The 16,683-nt window shown below is 51.1% G+C and overlaps 1 protein-coding gene across 1 annotated transcript; it reads left to right on the plus strand.

The window, feature by feature from the left end:
* The first annotated feature begins 6,151 nt into the window (after window positions 1–6,151).
* On the plus strand, window positions 6,152–16,513 carry Shroom1 (shroom family member 1). Its single transcript, XM_032913764.1, has 8 exons — window positions 6,152–6,481; window positions 12,247–13,213; window positions 13,297–13,352; window positions 13,949–14,146; window positions 14,327–14,878; window positions 14,965–15,103; window positions 15,226–15,498; window positions 15,609–16,513. The coding sequence occupies exons 2-8, from the start codon at window positions 12,299–12,301 to the stop codon at window positions 15,939–15,941; spliced, it is 2,466 nt and encodes an 821-aa protein (XP_032769655.1). The 5' UTR covers window positions 6,152–6,481; window positions 12,247–12,298; the 3' UTR covers window positions 15,942–16,513.
* The last annotated feature ends 170 nt before the right edge of the window (window positions 16,514–16,683 follow it).

Below are 16,683 nucleotides of genomic sequence, written 5' to 3' on the forward strand. Positions count from 1 at the left end.
CTGATTCTGGGAGGAACATCATATTGGCTATAGACCTAGCTCTCAGTGTGGGAGGAGAGGCTCTTTCTCCCCAATACTTATACAATGCACATACACACACCCCAAATGAGGTACAGAGCCCCGTTGGAGACTGTGGTGGGGACAAAGCTGGGTGAGGAGCTCCAAAAGTATGAGTAATATTCACACATGACCCTCTTGTATAAACAGACGCTTGGACAGGACACTGCACTGGGACTGACGTTAGTCTGCGTAGGGAGTAAAAATAACACAGCAGTAACTGATGTTGCTATAAATGTAAAACTGGACACCGTATCCCAGTCCGTCTTTGCCCGGCAGGTATCTCTGTTTTATGATGAGGAACTGGAGCTCAGGGATGCTGGGATCTCTAGGTCAAACAGCTATTGGCGTTCAGTTTACGTGCGCGTTTCTGTGGCTCTGGCTTTCCTGGCCCTGGGACTGAGTGGAGGACAAAACGCCTGTTTGCCCTGCTCTGTCATGAGGAACCAAAGGAAACAAGTTCATAGCAGTGAACTTGTCTGGGCCACCATCACTGCCATGCCTGGGAAGCTGGCGTCAGTTCCTCTTTGCATCAGAATTTCTTCAGTGTTTCCTGGTTCATAGACACATTCCCCTTTTGTCTTGCTAGGTGACCTGCCAGGAGAGTCAACAGTGACTTGTGACCTTGTTTTATCTTTTGCTTTTTTTCTTTTAGACTTTTGAGACTGAGTCTCTGTCTATAGCCCTGGCTGTCCTGGAACTCACTCTGTAGACCAGGCTAGCCTCAAACTCACAGAGATCCACCTGCCTCTGCCTCCCAATCTCTGGGATTAAAAGTGTGTGCTTATTTTCATTTTCATTTTATTTTATTTGCTCTTCTTGAAGTTCAAAAGGTCCTATACTCTTTCTCTTTCTGGTGTGGTGTGTGTGTGTGTGTGTGTGTGTGTGTGTGTGTGTGTGTATTCACAACGACCCCTGGGATAGCAGAATTTTAAAAATAGTCCCTGGGGGCTGGAGAGATGGCTCAGAGGTTAAGAGCACTGGCTGTTCTTCCAGAGGTCCTGAGTTAAATTCCCAGCAACCACATGGTGGCTCACAACCATCTGTATTGAGACCTGGTGCCCTGCAGGCATACATGCAGACAGAATGTTGTATACACAATAAATAAAACAAAAATTAAAAAAAAAATAGTCTCTGGGATGCAGGTCTGTTGTAGAGTTCTCACCTCATGTTCATGAAGTCCTAGAGTTGATTTCCAGCATAATGTAAACTGGGCATGGTGTCTCGGTGTCTCACACCCATAGTTTTGGCACTTGGGAGGTAGAGGCAGAAGGGTCAGAAGTTCAAAGTTATCCTCGGCTATGAAGAAAGGATGTATAGCCGGGCAATGTTGGTTCATGACTTTACTCCCAGCACTCAAGAGGCAGAGGCAGGGGCTGGAGAGATGGCTCAGTGGTTAAGAGCAGTTAACTGCTCTTCCCGAGGTCCTGAGTTCAATTCCCAGCAACCACATGGTGGCTCACAACCATCTGTAAATGGAATCCAATGCCCTCTTCTCGTGTGCATGAAGACAGCTACAGTGCACTTGTATAAATAAAATAAATAAATCTTTAAAAAAAAAAAAAAAGAGGCAGAGGCAGGCAGATCTCTGAGTTCTGAGGCCAGCCTGGTCTACAGAGTGAGATCCAGAACAGCCAAGGCTACATAGAGAAATCCTGTCTTGAGAAAGCAAAAGTCAAACACACAAACAAATGAAAGAAAAAAAAAAAAAAGAAAAAAGTTCAAGTTCAAAGCCAACTAATGTTAGAGACCTATCCAAAAAAAAAAAAAAATCCATGTGGACTATGATGTGAAATGGATGTATTCACACCTTTGTTTCACAGCAAAGTCTGACTAACTGCAGACCCTCCCTTAGAAGCAGAAAGGTTTTCTTGGTGAACCCAGGAGCCTTTATTCTGTTTCGAGAGCCAACAGTCACAGTTCATGCCACGTGCACGTGGCATGCTGTCACCCAGTTCTATGCCAAGTCTAGCATGCAGTTCTCATGCACGGCCTTGAGCCAGAGCTCCAGGCCTGACTTGTTGCTCCCTTTAGACTCCAGGTCCACTGACTCCTCAGCAGGTAGAGGTCTGGAAGATTTAGCTGGAACAGAAGAATGCTTTTAACAGAGGGGCTTTGATGGCATGACCTCATCTCTGTAAAGTCTAAATGCAAATGACCCTGCAAGGCTGGGAGGCTGAGATCCCAGGATACGGCTGCAGACCAATTCAGATCTGACTTAGTTTCATTTTTTGGGGGGTCGAGTAGGGGGTAGGGTGTGTCATTGAGACAAGGTCTCACATCATATAACCTGACTGGCCTGGAACTCACTCTGTAGATCAAAGCGACCTTTTTTTTTTTTTCTTTTTTTTTTTTTCGTAGCTGGGGACCTAACCCAGGGCGTTACGCTTGCTAGGCAAGCGCTCTACCACTGAGCTAAATCCCCAACCTCCAAAGCGACCTTGAAGTCACACAGATCCACCTCCTTCTGCCTCCCGCATGCTAGGATTAAATGTGCCATGACCACCTCGTGTATCCTAGGCTGGCCTCAAATGTTCTATAAATAGTTGAGAACTTCTGGTCCTCCTGCCTCCACCTCCAGTATGCTAGGATTACAGGTGTGCACTGCTATGCCCAATTTAATGTAATGTTGGGAATCGAACCCGGAACCTCATGCATGCTAGGCACGCACTGTATCAACTGAACTACATTCCCCAGCCCCTAAGTTAGTCCCTAATTTTGAGAACCAAAATGAACGGTAGAAGATGTGACTTTCATCTTGGTGCTGATAGACCAGTAAAACAAAGTGAGACCCACTGGAGCTGGCCAAAGACAGAGGCCCGTGTCCCCTTCCCTTGTGTATCTTCTTCAGTGCAAAGACCTGTGGGTAATGTATAAATGAGGACAGAGGAGGAAGATCCCAGGCCTGGTGCTGTGAGTCTGGATGGAAAAGGAAAGCTGGCTTTTAATCAAAGCAAATAGCATGTATGAGGAATCGATGTGTTGGGAGGAAAGCCACCACCCAGCATTCCTTCTCTGGAATAGTTAGGTCTGGAACGAAGAGCTGTTTACACTCCAGGACTGCTAACCTTCACCAACCTCACTTAGATCCTGGCTGCTGGGAACCCCATAGGGGATGGCAATCTCCAGTCTCCCACAGCTCCCTTCTTGTGGCCTATCTTTGGACGAGCTTAGTAAATTGAGTGTGTAATTCAAAAGCAAATGGACAGTTATTGGGTAAGGTATTTGCTATGCAAACATAAGACCTGGGCTTGATCCCCAGCACCCACATATGAAGCTTGGCAGAGTGCCTTGAAAACCAACCAACCAACAGCTGTATGTTTGTGTGTATGTATACATGCATGCACACATGCATATGTGTGTGTGTATGGTAAACAGCTGGGTTTGTTGGCTCAGCACATGGAAGTTTGTCTGGAGATTCTAGCAGGCAAAGACTGGTCCCCATCTGTGTGGGCAAGGGACATACATGGAGAATAGGAACACCTATCTGGCCACCTAGATCAGCTGAGTCAACTCTGGTAATCAGTGGGGTGACAGAGGTCACAGCCGGTTGCCCTCACATCTGTGGCTTAGCACTTAGGAATCCGAGGCATGAGAATTGTGAAATCAAGGCCAGCCTGGTCCTGAGACTGTCTCTCAAATGAAACAGAAAGGTAAAAACGTTGCCCTGAGGGGGGCATCTACGGTTTAAGCAGACATTTGCATTTAAGCAATGATTCATGCTTTGTTGGAATTTCAAAAAATAGATGTTTGACTGGAGAGATGGCTCAGAGGTTAAGACTGTGTACTGTTGTTCCAGAGGACCCGGGCACAGTCTCAGCACCCAGGTCTGCCATTATACAGCTGCTTGAAACTCTAGCTCCAGATCTGATGCCATCTTCTGGCTTCTGTGGGCACTGCATTCAAATATATAAACACACACCAGACACACGCATAGGCACAATTACAAAATAAAAGGCGTAGGCGGACAACATGGTTTTGTTGAACAATTTCTGAATTGCTTTTTTTGTTGTTAGTGGTGCTGGCGTTTTGTTTTGCTTTGTTTTTGAGGCAAAATTTCATGCAGGCACGGTTGGCCTCAGCTCACTATGTAGCTGAGACTGGCTTTGAACTCCTAAACTCCTCCCTGTACCTCCTGAGTGCTGGAATCATGGATGTGCTCCATCATGCCTGTCATAAAGGTCTTTCTTTTTTCAGCTCAGATGACAAGTGCCACCTGCTCCTCATTCTCTCTGGGTGTGGTGTATGCATGTGTACCCCCGCCCGTGTGTGTGTGTGTGTGTGTGTGTGTGTGTGTGTGTGTGTGTGTGTGTGTGTGTGTGTGAAGGCCAGAGATCACCATTGGGTGTTTTCCTCGTCCAGGAATCCTACACACACACACACACACACACACACACACACACACACACCATGTCCCCGGCACTGGGTAACAAATGTAAGCTGTGACAGCTAGCTTTTTACTTAGGTGCTGCAGACCCAAACTTAGTTCCTCATGCTTGAGTGGCAAGCACTTTGCCCACTGACCCATTGCCCCATCACCCGCCCACCAGCCTCATGGTGAGGAAGCTCTGTGACTCCAACCCTTTATAAGTCTGGCCATACAGGGGACTCTGGAGAAGAACTCTCCCAAAGTCTCAGAAAGCATAGAGCCACCGAAGAGGAGAGCCATCTAGATTCTCCATTTTTATGAGACAAAGTCTCCTTACATAGCCCAGGCTGGCCTGGATCTAGAGTTACAGACAGTAGTGAGCTGTCACATGAAAGCTGGGAACCAAATCTAGGACCTCTATTGGGGCAGTAAGTACTCCCAACCATCCATTCAGTCATCTCTCCAGTCTACCATATACAAATGAGAGAGAAGGGGGAGGGGAGGGAGAGGGGGAGGGGAGGGGGAGGGAGAGAGAGAAAACTAGTTGCAAAAGCAGCTACTTGAGAAGACTCATTCACTGTCCCAGATGGAAACACTGGCTCATTCTCAAAGTGTAGACCTGGCAGCACCAACATCTAACTGGCATTGGCAGGCCAGCTTCTAGACCTTGGAGTCGGCTTTTCCTCCTCACAGAAGAAAAGTGAAACAGGGCAGGGTAGGGGGTGTCTCAGGAGTCAGGCTCCTTGGCTGTCTCCTCTATCCATAGAAGACCCAGGGAAATAGAGACCTCAGGCTCTCTAGGCCCAGGCCCTGACTCTCTGATGGAGTTCTGCCTCTCAATTCCTATGATGGGTACTCACAGACTTTGGGACGTTCAACAACAGACAGCATAGTGGCAGGTGAAGACAGATCACCTTTTTTCCCCTCTGAGACAAGATTTCTCTGTGTAGCCCTGGCTGTCCTGAAACTCATTCTGTAGACCAAGCTGGCCTCGAACTCACAGAGATCTGCCTGCCTCTACCTCCAAGTGTTGGGATTAAAGGTATGTGCCACCACTGCCCAGCGACGGAACATTCTTTCATATTCTTAAATTTTTTATTTATGTGTGTCTGTGTACCATGTGCGTGCCTGGTGCCTTCAGAGGTCAGAGGAGGATGTTGGATCCCCTAGGATTAGAGTTATAAATGATTGTGAGCCACCACACTGGAGTCCTACTTAGGTCCTCTGCAAAAGCAACGTGTGGTCTAAATCACTGGGCCACCTCTAGCCAACTGCTCTAGCCCCAGCAGAAGCAGATGCGAGCGCATGTATTCACGGGTATGGAGGGAGCTATGAGACGGAGACAAAGACGGAGAGGAGTTACTGTGGAAGGAGTCCAGTAGGTGGCGTGGTTTTGGAGGTGTGGGTCTGAAGAGCGAGTTGATCAGGTAGCCAGCCTTCTGAAGCACACTCAGAGGGAGGACAGGGGACAGGAACTCCAGGCGCATCTGTTTTCTCGGTGGAGTTTCAGAGAACCGGCCAAGGAGAGATGGTCCAGTGGATAAAGGTTCATCTCACCAAACCAGATCTCCTGAGTTGGATCCCAGTAAAGAACCCACTCCTCCACAAGGGAGCTTCCCCCATCACTTATTTACCAAATAAGTAAGTAAATAAATAAATGTAACTTTATTTTAAGATTAAAAAAAAAAAAAAGGGTGAGCCTTTGTTGCTCCGGGGCGGGTTTGACCTCTGCACCGAGGAGCCTGTTGGTCCTAAATTCTTGCCTGCGGATCCGGCAGTGCTGGGAGCGAGTGCGATCGCCCTGGGGCTCGAGTTCTCTGCAGTGGTTAGAGGTCCAGGACCCGGGACTGGGGCCACGTACAGAATCACAAGAGGAAGGGGCGCGGCTCCCAGAGCCCCGCCACCACTGGAGACTCCCGCCCCTCCTCGGCCGGAGGTGGCGCCTCCCCTGCGGCGGCCGGGGACTGGAGGTGGCGTCGGGAGCTGGAGCCCGGGGCTCGGATGTCACTGTGTGATCGCCGGAACCCTGGAGCGCGTCTCGGGCTGGAGCCACAGGTACGACGCAGCGGGACCGGGTGAGGGGGCACACAGCATGCGGTCCACAGATCCGCTTCCCAGGAGGGAGACACGGACGGGAGGGTCGGGTTGGCGACAGCGGTGGCCGCGTAGCAGCCTGATCGTCCTTCTGTCTGGACCTTTCGACCGGGAGTCCAGACAGGCTGCGCCAGTGGAGTCGGGCCCCTGCGCACCTTTACTCTCCGGCCGGGTCTGGCAGGGGACAGAGCTGTCCAGGTGGCCCAGCTGTGGCAGGGACGCAGCGTACGCAGTGCCGTCCGCCTGGCGACCTTCTGTTCTTGAGCTGGAGAATCTAGGTCCCTCCCAATTCCCGATCTTCCCGGATCATGAACTCCACAGAAAAGGCCTAGAAATACGCTGATCAGAGGCCACCCTCTCTCCTAGTGTCCCAAGCGCCCCTTTCCTCACCTCTCGGTGTGGTTCTGCTGCCCCTTGTGGTCCCCAGGGCTTAGCTCCAATCCTCTTTTTCACTTTGCTTAGAATTTGAAGCACCAGGTATGTGCTCTGCCCGTGGCAGTGACCATCCATATCCATGTGTCAGTCACACACTGCTTTTTCTACCCCTCCTGGAAGTTGGGTCTCACCAGAGTCTGCCCAGGGCCAGCAGAGACTGTATAACCAGCCACTACATTGTAGAACAGATGTCGCAGAGGGGTGCACTGTCACCCATACCTTTGGGGAATAGGTAAGATAACCAAGGAGTTTGCCAGAAAGCTCACCCATCAGACCTAGCCTGGAATGCTAGGATTTAAGGTCTGAACGGGAACCCTGAACCTCTGACTCTAGGAGAGTCAGGGAGTGCAGTTACAGCCCCTCCAGGTACAGAGGGAAGGCTGGAGGCAAGGAGAGGCCTGCACAGGCCCTCACAGGAAGACAGATGGGAGGTGGCCCTTAAGAGGACAGTTTCATTCCAGATTAGCTTTGAGCTTGTCTTTTCTCCTATACCTCTCCTGTCCCCTGACCCAGACTTACAGGCATCACCTTGGTGTATTTTTGCCCACTGAAAACTGTCTTCATCGAATTCCCCAAAAAACGTTGACTGAAGTCCCAGCGGTTGCTTGCCTGGGTCCACCTTCACTCTAGGTCCATGCCACCTTCATCCCCCAGGTCTGGTGTTCCCACCCTCAAGAGCCCTGGTTCTGAGTCCTGAGCCCCCTTATTCCTTTGTTAGGTAACAAGTACCTTCCTCCATCCCCAGGATCCCAGTCTGTTTTTCTAGCAGACTCTATGCTGCAATCCCTGCTCTGGGGACAAATGACAACATTCTGTGTTGTCTGTGCTGAGGCTCCAAGGTCCTGGTGGTACAGCAGGTCCTACAAAAGGGCACAATATGGGAATTCTGCATGGACAGAAACCCAGTGCAATAGCATCCCGTAGATAAGTTAGGGGCAATAAGAAAACAGATACATGTACACATTTAATGGTTCATTATAAATCGGTGTTTTCATTCATGACTTTATTTAATGTGTATGCATGTGTTAGTGTGAGCATGGGTGTCACAATGTGTTATGGACACCAGAGGGGAACTTTCAGGAATCCATTGTCACCTTCCACCTGGGTGAGTGTCTTAGTTAGGGTTTTACTGCTGTGAACAGACACCACAAGCAAGGCAACTCTTACAGGGACAACATTTAGTTGGGGCTGGCTTACAGGTTCAGAGGTTCAGTCCTTTATCACCAGGGCGGGAACATGGCAGCATCCAGGCAGGCATGGTGCAGGAGGAGCTGAGAGTTCTACATCTTCATCTGAAGGCTGCTAGTGGAAGACTTAATTCCAGACAGCTAGGAGTAGGGTCTTAAAGCCCACAGTCCCAGTGACACACCTACTCCATCAGGGCCACACCTACTCCAATTGACCCACACTTTCTAATAGTGTTACTCCCTGGGCCAAGCAAATACAAAACCATCCCAGTGATACAAGGTCTCTCTTGTTTCTGCTGCTACATAGTGTATTTGAAGCTTGCTGGTTCCCATCTTCCAGCTGACCCTCTTGTTTCTACCTCCCTCACTGTAGGTAGGCTGAGATTACTGATGTGCACTATAGCATCTGACTTTTCAAAAGTATTTACTCTAGCGTATGTGTATGTGGTCAAGCACTCACACACAATAGCCTTCAGAGGGCGTTGGGTCATCTGGAACTGGAGTCACAGTTGGTTGTGGTGGGTGCTGGGAATCAAAGCTAGGTCCATGGTAAGAGCAAGCGGTGCTCTTAACTGCTGAGCCATCTGTCCAGACTCTGAATCTGACTTTTTAAAATCTATTTATTTTTATGTATGTATGCTCTATCTGCGTATACCACGCATTCCAGAAGAGTGCATCGGATCCCATTCCCAACCACATTGTGAGCCACCATGTGGTTGCTGGGAATTGAACTCAGAACCTCTGGAAGAGTAGACAGTGTTCTTTTTTTAAAAAATATATAAGTATGTAAGTACACTGTCCCTGTCTTCAGACACACCAGAAGAGGGCATCAGATCTCATTACAGATGGTTGTGAGCCACCATGTGGTTGCTGGGAATTGAACTCAGGACCTCTGGAAGAGCAGTCAGTGCTCTTAACCACTGAGCCATCTCTCCAGCCCCTGGATCTGGCTTTTTAAATGGATCCTGAAGCTCAAGCTCAAGTTGTTAGGCCTGCACGGTAGACAGCCCTGCCCAATGAGTCACCTTTCTGTCTCTTAAGCTGTTTTTGTTTTGTTTTTAAGATTTGTTTTTAGTTTAGTTTTTTTAATTTTTTTTTTACGTGTATGAGTGTGTCTTGCCTTCATGTATGTGTGTGTACTGCATGCATGTCAGGTGCCCGTGGAGGACAGAAGAAGGCATAGGATCCCCTGGAACTCAGGTTACAGATATTTGTAGATGGGGATTGATAGATACAGATTCTGGGGAGTCAAATTGGGGTCCCATGCAAAAGCAGCAGGCTCTCTTTTTGTTTGCTTGTTTGATTTTTGAGACAGGGCCTTGGCTGGAACTTGCTATGTGGACCAGGCTGACCTCAAATTCATAGAGATCCTCCTGTCCCTGCTCCCCAAGTTCTGGGATTAAAACTGTGTACCACCATATCCATTGTAGCAAGTGCTCGTGGCACATCTCTCCACCATCTTTACTTGTTTTTATCTGGTGATAAGAAAACCCTTTGTTGACACAGAAACTCACTAATAAATTTTCACGGTTTAATTTTGAAAAAAATATTTTTCTTATTTATTTGTGTGTATAAGAGAGAGAGAGAGAGAGAGGAGGGAGGGAAAATGTGCCGACACCCATAACGCAATGCCAATGAGCATGTGGGATTGGTTCTTTCTCCTATAGGGGTCTCCAGGATCAGACTCAAGTTAAGTCTTGGCAGCCATTTTACCCATTGAGTCATGTCTCCAGGCTCAAAGGCTCCTTTGAGGAAATATCTTTGTATTTCATCACCTCTACTTTTTTGGCGTGCCAACATGGCCAGGCATGAATGACGTATGCCAGCCCATGATGTGGGCTTAGAAAGATTAGGAAGAGTTGGAGAGCTGGCTTAGTTAGTAAAGCACTTATAAGAATGTGGACCTACCTTGAATCCCCAGCACCCGAGTAAAGAGTAGGGTGCTGTTACTGGGTGTGGACGGAGAGGCAGAGACAAGGGGATTCCTGGAACTCATTGACAAGTTAGCCTAGCTAGATGACATTCAGTAAAAGAGCCTGTCTCCACCAGGCAATGGTGGCACACCTTTAACTATGCCAGCCTGGTCTACTGAGAGAGTTCTAGGACAGCTAGGGGGTATACAGAGAAATCCTATCTAGAGAAAGAAAAGAAAGAAAAGAAGTCAAAGGAAAACAAAAGAGTCTGTCTCAAAAAGTCTGAACAGCCAGGGTAGACCTTTTAGAAGAGTTGACTATTCTCATAGGGGCGGTCATTCAGTAGCTTCTTGCCCTCCTGAGGTCTAGAGAGTAGAAAACCTTTGCAAAAGGATCCCCAACCCTGAGTATAAAACGTAACCAAGAGGACTGGCATGAAGGATCACCCAGCATGGTCACATCAAGATGTCTGGCCCTAGGTCTAGTGAAGGTTCACTTCCCTCTCCATTTTAGGAAGGCTTTATGCTCCTGGACCTACTCCCAGCAGTGTATAGTCTCCTGCTTCTCAGAGAGGTGGGCACAGGATGACCTTGAATTCCAAAATGTCTGGGAAGCTCAGATGAGCCTGCTTTCAGACCACACCCAAGGACCACATCTTAATCTCTGCGCCCCAACCAAGCAGGTCAAGGAGGACAAACTTCCAACAGAGTTCACTGGGAGCCACAGATCCTCAAGCCTCAGAGCTGCTCTCAGCCAGTCCCAGCACAGCCACACAGGCCGTCCCCCTTGCTCTGCCTCCTGGCACTGGGGGAGAGATCAATTTCCAGCCAGTCCTGCTTGCCCGCAGGCTCTGTTTCTTCTGATAATGCATGAGTAACCTGTTTATACCCATGGTGCCCAGGGCCTCCTCACCCATTCTGTTGCCTTCCCCAGAAAAGACTAATAGGGAGGGGAAAAGGGGGGAGGAGAGGTGGGAGACAGGGAACCTCTTCTTTTCTACCAAGGCCACCCCTCTACCAACTCCCCACACCTCTGTCTGTTCTCTTGCTGTTCAGCAACTATTTATTTAACATTGACTACATGCCAGGACTGGTGCCAGGCACTGGGTGACAAATAAGGGCAGGGCCTGTCCCCAGGAAGCAAAGGGGGGGTGGGAATGGGGAGAGGAAATGGCATACAATTGCAGAGTATGGGTGATGAGTGTCTCGGTGGAGACCCCAAAGAACCTCAAGACTCAGGCTGAGTCCTAGGGTTGAAGTGTAAGGGAGGTGGGTGTCTGCTGAAGGTTCCTAGACAGAAGGCAGAGTTGCAGGCCCACCTAGTGTATTATTCTGGAATTTATGGCACTTAAAGGTGACTTATTTCCCACTAGGACTTTGGGTTTTCTTGGAGAAAGAGGGACCATGGCAAGGGCTTTGGCCAGGGTTTGCCTCTAGGAAATTGATTTTGGCTACAGTGAGCTTGGAGGCTTGCCTAGATTCCAGCCAAGGCTCTGCCACACTTAACGAACTGTGTGTGTCTCTGGGCCAATCAGTTCCTCCTCAGAACCGCGGGGTTCTCATCTGAAGAAGACTAAGATGAATATTTATACTAGCCGCTTGGACCAGAATGGGCACAGAATGGGGTGGATAGATTGTGAAGCTGCGTCTGCTCCTGCCTCGCCTCTTGCTTCCCTTTTCTAGGCTCCTCTGTGATCTCAACGTTCTTGATCCTTGTTTATCAGGGAAAGATCACACAGAGACGCTAACAGAATGGTCAGGAAGCAGACTGGGTGGGCCTGGGGTTTGAGCATGCGCCTGTTCTCAGCACCGCGGGAGGTGTGAGAGCAGAGGTGACTGGCAAGGGAGTGAACTTACTGAGTCAGAACCAAGGTTCCCAACACCCAGACTTGCGCGCTACCTGGCCCATGCCTTCTCAACCTCAAAAGTTTCTCTACCATACTGAGGAGAAAGAAGATGCCAGGGGTTGGGGATTTAGCTCAGTGGTAGAGCGCTTGCCTGGCTAAGCGCAAGGCCCTGGGTTCGGTCCTCAGCTCCGGGGGAAAAAATGCCAGAGCTAGGGACCGTAGGACCAGAGAGGGAACATGTAAGCCCCCAGTTCTCCGTGGTAAAGGAGCCAGCAGGTTGTCCTAGCCCTTACCTTCACCCACAGTCCATCTGTGTTTTGATTTTTTGGTTTTTGTTCTTTTCAGTCCCCACCAGGTCCACCAACTCCAGTTCCCAACTGTACAACTATGGAGACCTATGGGTACTGGGAGAGACCGCTCCTCTCAGGCCTCAGACACTGAAAGCCTGGACTTGCGACGGCTGTCCACTCGCGCCGACTCTGCCTACAGCTCTTTCTCCACGGCGTCTGGTGGTCCCGAGACTCGCACGCCGTCCCCTGGCACCGAGCGGCTCCCTTACCTAGATTGGGACTACGTGCGAGTGGTTTGGGGCAACCGATCCCCTACCTCAAAAGACGCTGTGCCTTCAATGACCCAGGGACCTGGGCCCGCAGTCGCTGGGCACAGTGACCCACGACCCCCAGAGGTTCAGGGGAACGCGGGACCACTAAGCAGACAAGACACCCCGCTGCTGTACGCGCTGACCGCGGAGGCTGAAGCTACAGCACGCACCGCAGAGCCGCCCAGCCCGCCAGCTTCGCGGGCCGCCTACCGCCAGCGGCTGCAGGGCGCACAGCGGCGAGTGCTGCGGGAGACGTCCTTCCAGCGAAAGGAGCTCCGCATGAGCCTGCCGGGCCGCTTGCGTCCTGCACTCCCCGCGCGACCTCCCACGGGGCACGTGCGCTCCGCCTCCAGCAGCCAGGAGCTAGGAGAAGCGGAGCCGGCGCGCTCCGCGGTCCCAGCTCTGGGGGCTGCTGGCCGGGGGCATCTCGCCAGCCAGCAGCGGCTGTGCTGCTTCTCGGAGCCAGGCAAATTGCATCGTGTGGGTTGGAGCGGTGGGCTCACGGGCGAGGGCTTGAGAGAGGCTTATTCCACGCAGGAGTTGCAGCGTGGGATGCACGCTAAGTCCAAAGGGCTGCAGGAGACCCAGTCCCAAAGCTCAACGGAGCTGAACTCCCGGTCCGCGAATCTTGCCAGTGCCCACAGACCTGCGGGTCGGAGTCAGAGTGTTTCAGGCTGCACGGGTTCAGAAAGGACTGTGGCCACTGTCCAGGTATGGAAGATAAAAGACGTTGGCTGGTGGGGGAGGGCGGCATCTGGGAGGCTATGTTTCAGGACGCTGTTTCCCTGTTCTAGGTTGTTCCTCAAAGAGCAGACACCCCCAGACCACCGCTTCAGACCAAGCTTTCCAGGTGAGAGACTTGGAACCCTTTGGGGACAAAGTGTCAGCTTTCACGGGTCTTCCTTTAAAAGGGGATCACGGGTCCTGTATCTATTACTTTCCCTATATTGAGACCAAATTCCTAAGAAAGGGGACTTAAAGAACATATACTTATTTCACCAGCTCTCGGTGGAAGAGAGTGGACTCTGTCACAGCAGCAGGCTTGGATTCAGGGAGTGTGACGCTTCTGGTTACACTCCATCAGGAAACAAATTCCTGTTGGTGCTCACTGCTCTTTCTCTCTCTTTCCACTTCTGTTCAGTCCTAGAACCCTAGTCCATGGGGTGGCACTGCCCACATTCAGTCAGATTACAGTCTCAGACACTCTCCTCACACATTTACATCTTTCCTCCTCAGTGACTCCTCTCTGGAAACCCCCTCACAGTCGGTCAGAGGTGTGTCTCCTAGGTAATTCCAGACCCAGTCAAGTTGACTAATCGTCACAGGACAGTCTACCTGCCTCCGTCTGAGTCTTCTGACTGTCTTTTGCAAACTGAGTGTTCTGCTTGTTTCTCTGGGCAGTAGGAAGGGCCTCTTTCCTGGTCACTGTAGGCTCCCTGCCTCTAGGTTCTTGACTCAGAAGGAGGCTGCAGTGGTGTGTCCTGGAGAGGCTCTCCAGACCAAACCAGCTGGCTGTGCTCGAAGAATCCCTGAGACCACGGTGTCTACTCCGGGCCCCTCCCTCCCTGACGATGAAGTGTTCCTGAAAGAAGCCAAAACACCATCACCTCAAGATTCCCATGCCCCCCAAGGGCTCCCAACCAGGTGAATCCCCTCTTGTGTCCAAGCACTCAGAGACACCTCCACACACATATACGTCTAGAAAATGCCAGAGGGCTGGGAACTCTCTCTTGTAATGTCCTGGTGGCAGGCGGCCAGCCCTTGAAAAGTGAGCTCTTGTCTGTGTCTGAGCCTTTTCTGATTCAGTATGCCTTCCACTTCCAGCACCTCCTACCGGCAGTCTGAAAATGGCTTAAGCAAAAAAGCTGGTCAGATTACAGTCTCAGCAGAGAGAGCTCTCCATGAGGTTCCAGGGATCACAGGATCAGACAACTGTTGGCAAGGGGTGAATGGCTCTGTGCATATCTCCAGACCTACAAGCCGTAGCGCTCCCGAGACTACAAACGATGACACCCCAACCTTTGACACTAATGGGACCACTGACCCCTCTGCAGCTACAGAGAAAAACCTCCTCAACCCTCCCTCAGTCGATGTCTTGACACCTTCAGACTCTGAGACTCCAGGGTCCCCTCACCACACTTCCCTGACTTGGGGCCAGCTAGGTTCCAAGCCTACTTGGCCTAGTCGGCATTTTGAGGAGCTGGTTCAGGAGTTGGCCAGACTGGATCCCTTTTTGAGTGATACTCTTGCCGCCCAGCCTGGTCCAGAGCCACCTCTGGGCCTGTTGGATGGGCTTTTTCCTGCCGAAGAGATCCGGAGTGCGATGAGGCCAGCCCGTGAGGAGGCTGGAGAGAAGGCTGGTGCATCGGAGGAAGGGTGAGCGACAGGCACTAAGGACTCCTGATTCTGAGTATCTGCAGTCTAAGGCCGAAAAATTCAGAGAACTTTGGCTTTGTCCTCAGGTCCTGTGGATGCCACTTCACCCAGGAACTGCCAACTTCCCAGGAGGCATCAAGGTCTGAAAACTCTACCCCTGACCCTGTGCCTGACCAATCAAGTGGCCAGGGATTCCCAGAAGGAAACAGCACCCAGGCCAAGAAAGTGAGTGGGGGTGAGGTGGGGTGGGTAGGGTGGATGGAAGCTGGGTGGGCCCCGCAGCTTAGTGTCTGGTTGGAGAAATCCAGACTTGGCCCAGTTTTTGAATACCTAGGCCCTCCTGGCAGGTGGAACTAGCCCGCCTCCTCCAAAAGATGCTGCAGGACCTTCACGCTGAGCAGGAGCGACTGCGGGGGAAGGCCGCGGACTGGACTCGACACAACGGAGCTCTGGAGGCTGCAGTGAGCCAAGCCTGCACTCCCCGGGAGCTGGAACGGTTCCGCCGGTTCATGACTGATCTAGAGCGCGTGCTTGGTCTTCTACTGCTGCTAGGCAGTCGCCTGACCCGTGTGAACCTCGCCTTGGCTAGGGCGGGCTCAGACAGCGACCCGGATGAGAGGGTAAGAGAGATTGAGGTTGGGGGAAGAGCAGGGTTTGGAGGGGCCTTTGGTCTACCGCCGGGATCATCCTGACAGCAGGTGTTCATTGCGCCCTCTCCCGGTGGTTTTAGGCCTCTCTGCTGCAGCGACTCCTGCTTCTGCAGCGACAGCAAGAGGACGCCAAGGAGCTGAAGGAGCACGTGGCTCGGCGGGAGCAAACCCTGCGTCAGGTGTTGGAGCGGGAGCTGCCCGCAGAGCATCTACGCTCCTATTGTGTGCTGCTGGCCGCCAAAGCCAGGATCCTGTCACAGCAGCGCAGCCTGGACGATCGAATTCGGTTCCTTAAGGAACAACTGGACACTATCTGGAGCGACCTCAGCCATCATCCCCTTTCTCCCAGACTATCCTGGGCCCCAGGAATCCGTCCTCTAGACAAACAACCTTTTCTTGCTACCCTTATCTAGTTACAGGTGGCGGAGGTGGGAACACTGTCCCAGGCTCACCCACAACTGGAGCCTTGCTTTATACAGAGAGCTTTCCCTTGAGGGACGAGGGAGGAGTCAGACCAGGCCTTCCCAGGACACACCTTCCCACAGTGTTCTCCTGTGACCTTATTCGATTTGTAATTATTTAGGAATTAATTTGTGGGTTTTAAAAACTGCAGTATCCAAAGCCTGGCCTGGAGGTGTAGTTGTAATCCCAACTATATGGGAGGCTGAGATGGGGAGATTTTGAGGTCAAGGCCTATCTGGGCTACAAAGGGAACTCAAAGCCAGCCTGGGGGACCTAGGAGACTCTGCCTCAAAATAAATCATAAAAAGAGGACTGCAGGGATGGGAGGCGGGGGGCTGGAGTGAGAAGCTGGAGAGACGGCCCAGGCGTTAAGACCACTTGCTGTTCTTCCAGAGCATTTGGGTCCCATCATCCACGCTGTGTGACTCACCCCGGGCAGGGGATCTGACACTGTCTGGTTTGCACAAAGGTGGCACACATACACGCAAGCAAAACACTCCCAAATAAACAAATAAATATAAGAGTAGCTTAAAAGAGAAGGCTACAGATACAGCTGGGTTATGGAGTGCCCACTTGGCATGTGAGGAAGGATCACGAACCCTGCACGCTCCCCGTGTGATGGCGAGTCCCTCTGTCAGAGTCGGTGGGAGACAGAAGGGTCGGAGAGAGGAGAACACTGCAGCTTAAGGTGTA

The sequence above is a fragment of the Rattus rattus genome, chromosome 9, assembly GCF_011064425.1.
Source record: "Rattus rattus isolate New Zealand chromosome 9, Rrattus_CSIRO_v1, whole genome shotgun sequence".
NCBI lineage: Eukaryota > Metazoa > Chordata > Mammalia > Rodentia > Muridae > Rattus > Rattus rattus.